General features: G+C 37.1%; 1 protein-coding gene across 1 annotated transcript; it reads left to right on the top strand.

The window, feature by feature from the left end:
- The first annotated feature begins 970 nt into the window (after positions 1-970).
- Positions 971-13,020, top strand: pdzk1ip1 (PDZK1 interacting protein 1). Its single transcript, XM_041791993.1, has 4 exons — positions 971-1,165; positions 7,826-7,946; positions 8,470-8,547; positions 10,982-13,020. Exons 1-4 carry the CDS (start codon positions 1,099-1,101, stop codon positions 11,052-11,054), a joined length of 339 nt encoding a protein of 112 aa, XP_041647927.1. The 5' UTR covers positions 971-1,098; the 3' UTR covers positions 11,055-13,020.
- Positions 13,021-14,978: the final 1,958 nt, after the last annotated feature.

The following is a 14,978-nucleotide window of genomic DNA, read 5'->3' as shown; positions in this document are numbered from 1 at the left end:
TTTAATATACATTTGAGACTTACAAATATCTATCCAACAACATGAACTTGTCTGATCATGCAGGGTTCCTTTTAAATCCAATAATGAGATATAATTTCACATTTATTGATATGAGTCATAAGGCATTTTGTAGAGACAGTCACGATTCTCTGTCTACAACAAAGAGATTCACTCTTTGCCACATAAACACACAGCGTCCATGATCAGCTGTTAGTAATAAGTTTTGACTTATTTCTCGTCATTTCAACTTTTATCTCAAAATTGTTTCAACTTTATTCTCAAAATTTCAACTTAATTCTCATCATATTGAATTTAATCTCAACTTGTCCAAAATTATTTTCTCTTTCGAAAATGCCTCTAATCCTCTTCCGTATATAAGTCCATCTTACAGTCAAACCTGCAAACAAAAACTTCAAATTGGCCCTCTTCAGATAATATGAGACATACATGTCAGACTGTTAGCCTCAGTTGCTAATGAATGCTACATCGTCTGTCTTTGGTCAGTTTTTGGAGCAGATTAACAAAGTTTTTATCATCACTCTATTCGGCTCTTTTCTACTTTTTTCTTTCTGTAAAACCAAACGAGGTAAAACATGTTTTTTTTGTAACAGTGTGTATTCAGGTAAAACAGTAGGCCAACAACGGGACAACTGTAGACACTAGCGGAGTCTTATTAGGACAAAACATCCGTAAATGTTACTCAACCTTGATGTGCTTCTCTGGCTTCTTATAATATCTTTATAATGTCTAACTGATGCTTAAACACAAAAAGTGCAACTGTAGCTTTTTGTCCATGTAGGGTACCGTACTGCCTTTTAAAGGACAAATAAATGAAATGCTCTGTAATGTGTGTTTGTGGGTAATCAGTGTGGGAGAAACAGCCATAAAGTCAGCCAGCAGATAAAGAGTTTCCTGTAAATCCTGGTGTGTTTTATCACTCAGAGTTAAACATTTACAGACGTGCTGACTTCCTGTTACACCTGACACCTGAAACACAGAGCTGCTCTGCTATCAGAGAAACAAGCAGAGTCTGAGGATTTCACTCAGCAGATTCTCTCTTTAGGAGTTTTGTCTTCGTTTCTACGATCAGAGGCAGCGATGGAGAACGTTTGTGCCCTAATATCCTGTTTGCTGCTGACAGTCGGAGCGGCGACGGCCCAGACAGGTACGAGCTGACACCACTGAACAAAAACACCTGAAAATACACCTGTATAATCCTGATCAGACCGTCAAAATATCCCATTAAACATCCATGTACGCGGGAAGAATCAGGATTATCTGGCAGGTATGTGGGCATGCAAGAAGTTTGACTTAGGACAGAGTAATACATCTAACTTTAAATAAACACTGTATAGATTTTTATCAACATCTAGAATAAAACTTTATTATTGACGTAGTTCAGGGGTGTCAGACTCAATCACAGCATTCTGAACTTGGGACTAACCTGAGGGTCTAACAGGGTCAAAATTCAACCATAAAATGTCAACCTTATTTTCACCAGAAATGAATTATGGGTGAAAAACTTGGCACTGATGATAAATGATTTTGTGATTAAAAAGTGAACATGATAAGTTAAAAACTCAAAATCTGAGATAAAGAGTCAAACTTACGAGTTTGAAAGGTAAAAACATGACATTTAAAGTCAAAATAATGTTTTTAAAAGGCAAAATATGAGATAGAATACTGAAACCATGAATTTTAAAATTATAAAAAATGGATAAAATTCAAAATCATGATTTTTAGCAGTCAAAATATGAAATAAAATGAAAAAATCAAGCATTTTAAGGTTTAAAAAAGACATAAAATAAAGCTAGGAGTTGAAAAAGGTAAAAACGTGAGATAAAAGTCAATATCATGATTTTAAAAGGTCAAAAAACAGGGGAAATTAGAAATCATGCATTTTAAGGCAAAAACATGAGATAAAAGTTTAAGTTAGGAGGTAAAAAAGGTCAAAACATGAGTTAAAAGTCAAAATCATGACTTTAAAAGGTCTAAATAGGATGTAAAATTTTAAATTATTAATCTAAAAGGTAAAATATGAGAAAAAAAGTCAAATTTTATGATATGTAAAGGTTAAAATATGAAATAAAAAGTCAAAATCATAACTTTTATTCATAACTGTGAGATGCAAAATTGAAAATATAGAGAAAACATGAATTTCTTTCCACGTTCCTGACTTTTTGTCAAATTATTTTTACTGTCAACTTTTTAAAATTTTTATGTCTCAACAAGGATGTCATAAATCATCAAGGGTAAGTTTGCATTTTTATACTGGAGGATATCTGCAGACCTCAAACTGGTGGGCCAGTTATTATGAAAATATATGATCTGGTGGGCCGGGTATAACTTCACCATGGGCCAGATCTGGCCCCTGGGCCTTGAGTTTGACACCCCTGATGTACAGTGCTTAACAAATGTATTAGACCACCCTAACCTAACCCTACCCAAAGTAAGGTTTCTGCCACAGCTCATCATTTTTGATGTTTCTGAAATCGTTAATACACCAATATGTAGAAGCTCTTTAACCCAAATGATATTTTTAATGCTAAAACATCATTATTATTGTTATCCATGAATTTTCAAATTTACTGATTTACAAAAAAAAAAAAGAAAAAATAGTAAAGCACATTATTATTCCTTGGTTAATATATCAAATTATAGTTATTTACTGTCATTCCTGAAGAGAAAAATGAGTTTTAGTGGTTGAATGTTATGCTTGATTCATTTCTGACTTCTCAGAGAAGCCCAGTGAGCCGGCTCAAATTTGGGTCTAAAAAGGTGAATTCAGTTCGAAATTCCTCATTCCTGTTCAAAATGGTAAAACGTGGAGAGCTGACTGAAAATGAAAGAGTCTGCATTAAAGCACTTCATGATGCTGGATGGTCTCTGAGACAGATATGACAGGTGGTCTAATACATTTGTCAAGCACTGTAGTTGATGTTGGTTCAAGACCACAGCTGTCAGAGTGGAAACCACTAACAGTAGACTGACCATGAGATTTTCTGTTTGAAATGTCTGATCTAAATGAGGAATTTCATTTTATTGATTTTATTTCTTTGACTTTCAGTCACGCCCTGTCCTCCTCTGTTTCTGTTAAATAAATCTCTCGTTGTCTGGATCTTTCTCATTTGAGTCAGCTGGAAATAGCCTGCAGTTTGACCACTGTTCATTTAAGCAGCTATTTTAAATTCATTCAGAATCTTTAGACTAAAATGCACTTTAGATTTCGTCACATTTCAACCATTTTATCAGTCATTTGCACGGTCGTTGATTTTTGGTGACCATGGTCCTTGGTCCCCCTGCTCTTATTTCCCTCTGTGTAACTCACGTTGAGATAATCAAGGAACAACAGATGCAGATGCAGAGACATCAGGAGAGTCTGACAGGAAAATTACCAGGATTTTTAATGGCTCTCCTCACTGTGGCTGCATAAATGTGAGTGTGTGCGTCAATGCACGTGTGTAGGTTCTGTATTTCATTGTGGTTGTTTACCTGTCCAGGGACTACAGATGGAAATTAGCTAACAAGCTTAATCTGGTTCAAAGCATCTTCTCTCTTTGAGACTAATGTAATCTTGTGCATTGTCCATGATACAAATAAACTAAATCCAACAGAGCTCATTAGCTTGATTTACAAAGTGGAGATAGTGCAGCAATGAGACCTAAACCACGGCAGTGAGCTAGCATGTTAGCATCTCTGGTTCCCTCGTCTTTGGGAGTTTTTGAGTTTCGACTTTTGGGTTAAATGCCTGAAATAAGGTCAGTGGTGAACACAAGCTGGAGAGATTTTAACATTTTTTCTGCAAAAGGCCCCTCTTTTGAATTGTATATCTTTTAGCGTCTTAATAAAGGCGGTTGCTAAAGGGCGGCTAACGAGGACCACAGTGCTTGTTGGGACTGTTACATGTCATTGCACTGAGCGCGTCAACTGAGCCTGCCGCTCACTTGTGTCCTTGTACGAGACTTATGATTAATGACGCTAAATTCACTTCACTTTGTTGTAGTTCAATACAGCATGCCATTAGCTTTTTACTCTCATCAGTTATTTTTACGAACCCAAGGTGATGCTTATATTTATTTATGAAGATTATCTTGACGAACAAAGCATGCAAGTTTCATTAACATTCATTAGACACATCTTATTTTCAGCAATGATCCAAAAACCCACTGAAAAGTCCCATAGGCTCGCCACTGAGGTAACCCATGCGACGCTAACTTCCAAGTTTGTCTACAAGTCAGGAATACTGTACGACTTTATAATATCCACATCTGCAATGGAAATGTGTGCTCTGACCTCTGTAATCCAGAGGGAAACTATTGGGCACACAGCCGTTGAATGCTCACCAATACTCTAGCGCCACCTGCATTCAGCACAAAATGTTTTATTATAAAGGAAAATACTTTTCAAGTTTCATCTTAAAAATCAACAGGAAATATCAATGGAAAGAAACGATACTACTGACACTTCAGATTAAAGCCTTTTTCTTGATGATTTAAGCTCCTTTGACTTTTTTGTCTGTATTATAAATGGCGTTTAAATCCTTTTACTTTGTTCATACATGAGTCATTCTTGGATAATGATTAGCTTTGAAAATCAAGAGCTAATAAGGAAGTTACTGTTGCTGTTAATATTGTAAGAGGTTTTATTATAGAGCTTTAATAAACCTTCAACAATAAAACTGAAATACACTGAGTCTTGTGGTTTAATTCCATGGTATGTGAATATTACATCAGTATTTTATTAGGGCCTATCAGTACTTTTACACAAAGAAATGATGAATATTGTAGTGTTTACTGACTTTTATCTCACAGCTGTCATCAGGATGAAATCATCTATTTATACACTTCATATTAAAGGTCAATCTGTCTGTAAAACCTCAGAATTAAGGATTGTACTAATCCATTTATGTGTGAATGTAATGGATGTAAACAATATTTTACTCAGGTTTAGGCTGTAATAAGGCTTCAGTAAAGGTTTCTTTGGCCCCAGGGCCAAGAAGAGTTTCTGTGATAATTACAAGTGTTAGTATAGAACAATCTATTCAAAGAGCTTGGTGTACAGCAGTAAAAATCCTGATTCCCAAGGAGAAGGAGTCCTCTTTAAACCAGTTTAAAACCTTTTCACTAGCTGGGTTTCCAATACCCTTAGAAATGCGCAAAATCTAAATAGTGCGATAAAAAAATGGTTATGGAAACACTTGAATTTCGAAAAAACTCTCAAAATAGTTTTTACGCTTTCCTGATGAGGTTTTTCTGGCGTTTCGATATAGAAATATACCGCAAAAGTGTAATGTTAACACTTTTTCTGCATTTTGGAGTCACATGACCAGTCACTCCGAGACAATGTGGACAGAAGAGTATGGAAGCCATCCGAGTTTGAAATTCAATTTGAAAATCTGGAATTTTTTTAGCATCAAAATTGGATTTTTAAATTTGGAAAACCATCAAATTAGCACCAAATATTTTTTTGCCACTGAATTTTTATCCAATGGGAAAATAAATTAAATGTAAAACAAATACTAATAATAAAAAAATCAATGTCTCAAAAAATTCAGTTTTTAAAAATTCAACAAAAAAATAAAAATTCAATTTCAAAAAAAAAAAATTCAGTGTAAAAAATTCAACATCTCCAAAAATTCAGTGTTAAAAATTCGATCTAAAAAAAAAATTAAGAGTAAAAAAATTGAACATCTCAGAAAAATTCAGTTTTTAAAAATTCAACATGAAAAAAAATTCAGTGTAAGAAAACTCAACAGCAGATCGGTTCACTGAGGCTTTGCTGCTTGTTTTCATCATGCCCACTTGCTAGCTGGCTAATTTAGCTCATTGCTAACACAATTTTCACAAACGCCACCTCATTAAAAGTGCAGTGTGGATTTGTTCAATAAATCTGGTTAATGTGCGGATATGTAGGGTAATATCTAGCACTTAATTTTATGAACACAAATGGCAGAGAAAGTAGACAAACTTACCGAGGCACAATCTCCTCCATTGGCCGACATTGCTGATGAAGCTTTGCGGGTCTCTGTCACATGACCCCGGGAAGTGTAACCTGATTGGCTGGACGTTAGATCAATTGAGACAGGGATCGATTGCTTCTCCCTGGTTTACTCGGTCTCTTTTGATGCTGAAGTTGAATTATTTGCTGTTGAATTTTCACATTTTCACATTGGATAAAAATTCAGTGGCAAAAAAAAATTTGGTGTTAATTTGATGGTTTTTCAAATTCAAAATCCAATTTTGATGCTAAAAAAATTCAGTTTTAGACATTCAAATTCAAACTCAGATGGCACTGATTTACTTCCATAGAAGAGGAGACAGGTCTTTTTTTTTTCATCATACTTACACCCTTATTCGTGGCTTTTGCCATACTTACGGACTTTACCTCCGAACTATCATCCTTTGTCTTCGTCTTTTGTTCAAAATTATCAAAGCAGCCACCGTAGATGTAACCGAAACGTACCAACACCAACAGGTTTTGAGCATCAAGCTTCCCTGCAGCAGATTCACGCAAGATAAGATTTTACAAGAATTGCAAGGCCTATGTCCAAAACTCCCTTTAAAGGAAATGCATTCAAAGTGCAATGGGCTCTTTGCACGAACTGCTTCCGCATTTGGCATTAGACAGCTCCCACACTTCCAGTCGGGAGAAGAGAATGGGGTATGATGGCAAAATTGTTGCGGTTTACTCGCTGTTTGCATGAGTTACCTGAGCTGACTGTCAATGATGAGTTAAATTTAGCTGAAGATTTACATTGCAGCACGCAGCAACGATGTCCAGAAGTGCTTTTAACCTGTTTTTGAGACATTATTTTAGCATGTTTGGATGCCAAGTGATGATGGTAGAGTAAACACAAACAACAATCGAAACCGAAAAAAAGAAAAAAACGAAACGGACAAATGAAGACAGTATAGGAGGGTTTAGATTCCGTTTTGGCCTTGCAGTTATTGTTGGGCGGAAGTTGAGAACCGGTCTTATTTTCCACCGGAAATACGCCACCCCCTGCCGTGCATAGAGCCCATTGTACTTAATCGAAATTTAAGAAATATCGCTTTTATTTTGCAAAAAAACACTGTATTGGAAAACCTGTTAAACATAGAGGAAAAGATTTTCTTCAGTAGCTAGCTAGTAGTTATTTACAAAGGAATACTGTCATAGACTCGACAGTGCAGAAAGCAGGGATCCCAGGTGATGCAGGCTGCATAAAACACACTAGCATGATCTGGCATCAGAATGAGGCTGCTCAGGCAGAGAACTGGGATTTACAGTTTGTACGTTTAGATTTGGCAAATGTATTCGGTTCAGTAACACCTCATCTGGAGGGCATTTGACTAGTTTAGATTGTCAGAGGTGGTGGTGAAAGCATATTTCTGAGAACACAGGTGAAAAGAGTTTCTCACTCGGTGACCATCAGTCTGCACGGTTGACCTGTGTAGGTGAACAGAAAGGATTTGACTGGGTTTAGGGACTTCTTCACTGAGTTTTTATCCTTTCTGTAGAGCACAAATATCTTTGTTTGCTTGTGTTTGGTTCAATGACAATATTACTTGTGATAGTGAAGCTCAAGGATTATTTAAACCAGTTTAATTTATCTCTGCATGAATGAAAAATAAGCCTAACATCTTTAATTTGAAACAGAATTTTATTTTAATTCTGCAGTCCTACAGTTTCATAGCAGGCACCTGTTCTGTCTAAAATTATGTAAATCTGACAGAAATCTAAGAGGAATCAGCAGTAAAGATGAAACCCTCCAAACAGAGAGAGCTTCTCTCTGAGGTGTTTTGTTTCTGTGCTGATTTGTATTGGTGTTTTTTTTGGTTTTCAGTGAAGCCTCAGGAGCGTCCGCTGCCTCAGTGGCTCACAGGAATCATCGCCGTGGTTGGATTCCTCTTCCTCTCCTTTGTCGTCTTCCTGATGAAGAAGGCGTGGTGTGACGAGCCCAGCAGGTGAGAAGAGTCTGATGTGCATGCTAAAATAAACATGAACAGAATCCAGATCACATGAGATCAGCCTAGGGGTTTTGGCTCTCAGCTGGTGGGTCGGGACCCAAAGGTGGTTAGTGAAGTTATTTTCAGTGAATCATGAATATGTGCTTGTATTTTGAAGGACACATCTCTATTTTTGTCATGTTTTATTCCATCTCAAGTCTGAAATCCCCCATTTTTTTTATTAAAAACAGTCATGTTTGAAAAAATTCAAGAAATTTGGGCATAAAAGAAAATGTCACACATTAATCTCATGTGCTTTATTTTTATTTCATCCAAGGCCCTACTCTCCTTTATATTTTTCCCCACTTTATTTAGTTGATGGATATCAAAAGAAAAAAATACCCGCTACTAATAGAACTAAATGTGTTAAATATTGGCTGTTTTCTGTCAAACTCAGGGAGAACATTTTAAAAGTATATAAACCAAATATTAAGCACTTGAATATCTAATGATTAATCCCTTAATTGTGCTGTTTTTGCAGGAGCAGAGGTTCAGTGAGAGTAAACAACACCGTCACGACTGAAGAAAATCCGTCCGAGACGAGTCTGGACCTTGTCAGGTACAAACACGACACACTCATACTTCACCTGAGAGCTCTCACTCTCACTGCACAGCTGGACAGGTGAGGGAATCAACAGTGCAGAGTCAGGTGTGTGAGGCTGATTGGCCTTGATTAGGAGCAGGCGTGGGAAGCTTTCTTCTACTCTTCAGCTCCAGAGCTCTGTGCTGATCCATGATCTCACCGTCAGAGGCAGTGAGGGCATCTCTCTGTGTTTCCTCATGAGTGTTAGTGAACCAAAGCACTTCTTCTGACGCTCCCTGTGTTTTCCTTGATTTTACTATTTGCTGGTGGGTTGATGCTGGGTTTTCTAGTCAGGTCTTTCAGTTTTCTACTAACACCAGTCTGGTGGCCTTTATGCAAACAAGGCAGCCGTGTTTAGTTCCTCATTTTTACTCAGTAACAGGAGCTTTTGGTTTGGGATTTCTCTCCTTTTGTGTCAGTTTGTTCCCGTTTTCTAAGTATCATTCCTGATCCTACTGGTTAACCCTTTGGGGGTCTCTTTAAAGTCCCTGTAAAGTGAAATCCAAAGTTTGTGTCTTAACACTCTTGATATGTTGGAATATGGCTGCAGTAAACATGTGAAAACACGGGGATCTACATGTGAATGAATTCTGGAAGTTTTTCACTTCCCTCCTGGCTTGGTTTAATGTGGGTGTGGCCAATATGTGGGCTCATGATGTCATCAGCCCACAGTGGGGAATGACCCCGCCCCTCAAACACTCCAATCTAAAATCACAGAACAGTTCATCTCAGTCCAGTCTGTTGTTAGCTGATGTCTCTGCCTTCATTGAAAGTTAACAGTCAGTTAAATGCTGTTTTCTTCTTCATTGTGAGCTAAATTTACCAAAGCTATCAGCCACAGTGGTCTATGGATCATTGAAAGCAGTGTTACTCAACCCGAGAGCCGAACTGTTGAAAAATATCTTTGCAAGAGCCACAATCTAAACGGTGAAAAGCGGCAAAAATGACTTGAAGTATCAATGAAAAACAAGTTAAAGGTGGCAAAAATGGTCAAAAGCAACAAAAATAGGTAATAATTGGGAGAAAAAGGGTCAGAAAGTAGCAAAGATGGGTGAGAAGTGGCAAAAAAAATAAAGTGCAGGTGGCAAAAAATGGTCCAAAAGTGGCAAAAATGTGGCAAAAAAGAGTGAAAAGTGACTAAAATGGGCAAAAAACAGTCAAGAGTGGCAAAAAATAGGAAACAAGTGGTATTTAATGGCAAATGATAGTTTAAATGGGTGAAAAGTGGTGAAAAAAATTGTGAAAAAGTGCAAAGATGGGATAAAAGTGGCAAAAAGAACTGGCTAAAATCGGCAAAAATTAGGAAAAAATGGTATTTAATGGCAAAAGGTGAATAAAGGGGGTGAAAATGGGGAGGCTCCAGATTCACACGTTGAGTATTAGTTTAAAACATCAGAACAGAGATTTGAGACAGAAAACCATAGACCTAATGGCCCGCCCACTAATTTATCCTGAGTGGGCGTAGCCTCAGCTCATTCAACAGACAAGCCCACACCATCCTGGAGCAGATTTTACTGCCTCATTTTTCATGATTTTGAAGATTAATTTTATAAACTTGGAGATGTTTTATCTGAATGAAATTTTAACAAGGGGTTTGTAACACAGTGAGCTGTCACAGAACAAACCTAAATACAGATTTATTTTCACTTTAAAGGGTCTTTAAACCTCAAGTGTGTTATAAGGACTGAGGTTTTAGGTGTCAACTACATATTCGAAAATCAACATTGGCTAAAATGAATTTGTAATATAGCGGCATATGGGAATCTGATATTGTGCATCCCTACTAAAGCTACAGTAGCAGGTTAAAGGCCCTGTAAAGTGAAAATGAATTTGTATTTAGGTTTATTGTATGACAGGTCACAGTTTTATGAACTCCAGGTCAAATTTCAGTCAAATAAAACAACTCTAAGTTCAAAAAAATTAAGCTTCAAAATAAAGCAGTAAAATCTGCTCCAGGATGGTGTGGACGGTGCCTGTTGAATAATCTGAAGCCACGTCACAAATTTACCTCACAATGAACAAAAAAACAGCATTTAACTGACAGTTAACTTTACATTGTAGTGTTCGAGGGGCGGGGTCAGTCCCTACTGTGGGTTCAAGACATCATGAGCCCACATATTGGCCCCGCCCACATTAAACCCAGCCAGGAAAGAGGTGAAAAACTTTCTAACAGTCTAAATCCAGAATTCAGTCACTTGTAGATCTCAGTGTTTTCACATGTTTACAGCAGCCATATTCCAACATATCTAAAGTGTTAAGACTCAAACTTTGGATTTCACTCTACAGGGGCTTTAAAGAGGCTATTTTGCATGGATGTGAACGTGGTGTGCCTTGAGGTTTTGGCCTGATCTCAGGTGTGGCTATCTCAGCTCCGTCATTTTAATATCAAAACTGTGCTTTCATTGTTCAGGAGCAAAGGCGACATGAACGCCTATGAAAACCAGACGTTTGAAAACTCTGACGAGAAGGTGACCTCCATGTGACCGTCCTGCAGCGATCCTATTGGCTGACACCTCTCGACAGAAGCACCAGACACAACCAGCCTTAGAGGAAACCTGAAGAAAGCATGGAGTTCCTGATTGTTACTTTAGTTTTACCTTTGTGAGGAACTTTTTTCCATGCTAAAATAAATGTTTGTTTTTCTGTCTAATGTCATCTATAAATACAACTAAAATCACTGAGAAGAATTCACAAGAAGTCATTGATTATAGGTGATTTTTAAAGTAGATTGATGCATGTTTATTTTGATGTTATTCCTCTCTGCAGCTGTAAACATTCAGAGAATGTAACCTGAGGAAATCAGCTGTCAGCTGATTAATAAGTGATCTTTTCTAAAAATCTGCTGTGTCTGCTCTCATTACTGATCAACGAAGAGATGACCTCTGTGATCAATCATTAATCACTACAACAGTAGAGACTCATTTTACTATGAAAGCAGCTGTAAGCAGTGTCTGATATTAAGGGTAAAGAGATGACTCCAGTCTGTCATTAAAGTTGAGAATAGAGTCAGTGTGCCTGTGGTTACAGACTGACGGTGGACGTTAGATGCTGCTTGTAGTTCCCAGGGAGACATGGTCAGTGTATTTTCAGACACTTCCAGTTCCTGGTTTAAACAAAATCTGAAGAAGCTCTATCCTGTTTTTGAAAAAGAAAAACAAAGACCTGATGTTTGTGTGTAAATCACCAAAATGGAAAAATGAAAACTAAATTTGAAAACAGTTCAACTTTTTTGTTTCAATTATGTTTTTGTTTTCTTGTTCTGTCCATACTAAATCAAATCACGGTATTTTACTTGCCTTTGACGGTAACGCTATTATATCACGGTATTACAAAATTCATAGGAGATAATGTTTTTCAATCCAAATTCGAGTGTTATTAATCCCCTTCTCCCCTTGAAACAAGCCTTTGGTGGAGTACTCAAATTATGTCTAAGCATAGGAACACAGAAAAAAATGTTTTTTCAACATTTAAAAAATGGGGTCCAATTTTTGTTTTTTTAAATTCCATTATTTTGTTTTCTTCATTTAATGGAGTGGGCTCTATGCACGAACTGCTTCCGCATTTGGCATTAGACCGCTCCCACACTTCCAGTTCGGAGAAGAGAAATAAGTATAATGGCAAATTCGTTGCGGTTTACTCGCTGTTTGCATGAGTTACCTGAGCTGACTGTCAATGACGAGTTCAATTTAGCTGAAGATGTACGTTGCAGCACGCAGCAACGATGTCCAGAAGTGCTTTTAACCTGTCTTTGAAACATCAGTTTAGCATGTTTGGATGCCAAGCGATGATGATAGACTAAACACCGAAACAAAAAACCCATGAAATGGACAAATGAAGGCAGTATAGGAGGGTTCAGATTCCGTTTTGGCTTAGCACGTATCGTTGGGCAGAAGTTGTGAAGCGGCCTTATTTTCCACCAGAAATACGCCACCCCCTGCTGTGCATAGAGCCCATTCTTGAGGAAAAGAAAGTCATGTGGCCATTGGGAAAGCTGAGCACTTCAAAATAAAAGCCTCCACGTCAAAACATGAGCCATCCATTTTGTTTTACATTATTATAAAAGGCCAAAATGCTCTTTATACAATGTATGATGAACAATTTAAATTGTAAACGTACTGGCAATTTAATGGATTGTAATTTAATTACTTTTTAATATCTTTTATTCTCAATTCAGGTCCATACATAGCAGGACTTTCACATCATGCATTTGCTGATATATAGATGGCTCTTGATTTGACATGAAGGCTTTTATTTTGAAATGCTTACCTTTCCCAATTGTCACATGACTTCCTTTTCCTCAAGAATCCATTAAATGAAGAAAACAAAATAATGGGATCGAAAAAAAAAATTGGATGGTCAGGGGACTAAAGTATAATCCGTTTTTCTGTCAAAACCAATAAACGGAAAAATGAAAAATGGCGCCCTTTTTCGTTTTCAACCAAAAACGAAAAAACTTTTTTTTCCGAACAAAAAATGAAAAACGAAAAACCAAAATCAAATAACGGCCCGATATTGGTTTTTGGATTTTCCCTTTTTCGTTTTGCTGTTTTAGGTCTGGAAATGAAGAAATGGAAGCACATGACCATGAGGTAAATGGACTCCCTACCAAAATAAAATCCAAACTTGTAAATTAATAATAATAAAAAGATAAGTTACGTTAAATAGAGCTTTTTATTTTGTTTTTAACAATGTTAGTGTTTATTATATACACCATTAGGCTCATTATGAAATTATCATAATCTTATCTTTTTTCCATTGTTGGTTGCAAACGAAAAAGGGCGCCATTTTCTGTTTACTGGTTTTGACAGAAAAACGGATTATACTTTAGTCCCCTGACCTTGGACCCCATATTTTTAAAATGTTGATAATCATTTTTCTGTTTTTGTGACCAAAATGAAAAACAGAATAATGGCTTGTTTTCCATTTTTTCAATTTTTGGTCAAAAACCAAAAAACAGAATAACGGGAGTTTCTCCTGTTTTTTTCAGTCTGGTTTCTACCAGGAAATGGATCTGCCAGAAAGTACACGGACCCTTTGTGCTTAACTGTATTGTGCTTCTTGTTTTCAGCGCGAGGCAGCACATCCATGTTAAATCTGTAAACAAACATTTTGACAAGAAGATGTCTTGATTAATAACGCACTGATGGATTATCACAGCAAACAGCAGCACTAATAACTTTTAGGGGGCTGAGCCAGTGGTACCCAGGGTTAGACGGGGCTCCCTGAAATCTGATTGGCTCTCAGGAATTGTGAAAACGACTGTATTTGCCCTGTCAGCCATGAACTAGCCATTTAGGCATACTCAATCACTTAGCATGTATTAACTTACACTGGATTAGTCTTACTGACTTTAAAATCCCCATGGTGAGGAATATGAAAGTGGCCCCACCATCCTAATATATTTCTGTGTGTGGCCCTCTGTGGAAAAAGTCTGGACCCCCCTGCTGTAGGTCTTTGTGTTAGAACAGTGGAAACGGTCAAGTCTGTGGTTAGTCCAGCATCTTTAAATGAGACAGTGATCAACAAAGAATGGTCCAGCTTATTTAGTGCTCCCTTTACATTTTATTAAAACACAGAAGATTTAGCACAAATCAGTCAACATAATCAATAACCAGAACAGACAGAAACAATCATTCACAACGTTTTCACTGCTCCTTCAACATCTGAGACAGACGCTGGGAAACCTGTTAAATGCTGCTCACCATAATAAGAACCAGTGATGATAACCAGAGCTGGAGTTAGAGTCAGTTTAGGGGTTTGAAATATGAAAATGATGCAGAGATGTTTGTGGCTTTTAAACGTCTTTAAAGGGATTTTACTGTCACTAATAAACGCCGTCAGAGATTATGAGCGTTTAATGTCTGCTGGACCAAAAACATCGACCTACATCGCTCTCTTCTAACCACGGTTTGGTAGTTATGAAGTTTGTTTAAAGGAAAGGAATCAGAGTGAATCTGTTCTGTAAAATCGTCCGAATATGTTTGCAAACCCCTCAGATAAAAATCTGGTCACTTTGACTCCAAAATGAAGATGGCTGACGTAAAAATGTTGAACTTCAGAAACCAGTAGACAAAATTAGCTTTTTATAACAGTGTCTTCTATACAACAATGACTCCTTTTCATACTTCAAATGTATTGATTCATGAGCCATCAGCTTCAGGATAATACAGGACAGTCTGACTGCAGGCCGCGATCTCAGTCACCGTCTTTTCAGACACTACAGTGAGACGCCACGTGTGTCAGAACGGAAATAAACTTTCAGAATAAATAGGAATAAACTTCCTCAGGATTAGGGTTAGGATACCAAAAATCCTGAGCTGATAATCAGTCGGATTAAGGGAAAGTTTAGTTATCCATAAAAACTTCTTTGCTAAATCTACAGCTAATGAAGCTACATTAGCTAGGTA

Source organism: Cheilinus undulatus, linkage group 7 (assembly GCF_018320785.1).
Source record: "Cheilinus undulatus linkage group 7, ASM1832078v1, whole genome shotgun sequence".
NCBI classification, from domain to species: domain Eukaryota; kingdom Metazoa; phylum Chordata; class Actinopteri; order Labriformes; family Labridae; genus Cheilinus; species Cheilinus undulatus.
The sequence above is the reverse complement of the archived record's forward strand: the minus strand, read 5'-3'. Positions and strand labels throughout refer to the sequence as shown.

What these genes read in the sequence shown, in the direction of transcription:
- pdzk1ip1 (XM_041791993.1), top strand. Translation starts at nt 1,099, where the DNA reads ATGGAGAACGTTTGTGCCCTAATATCCTGTTTGCTGCTGACAGTCGGA. An exon ending in TGGTGTGACGAGCCCAGCAG is followed by an intron (nt 7,947 to 8,469) that starts GTGAGAAGAGTC and finishes CTGTTTTTGCAG; the next exon opens with GAGCAGAGGTTCAGTGAGAG. An exon ending in ACGAGTCTGGACCTTGTCAG is followed by an intron (nt 8,548 to 10,981) that starts GTACAAACACGA and finishes TTCATTGTTCAG; the next exon opens with GAGCAAAGGCGACATGAACG.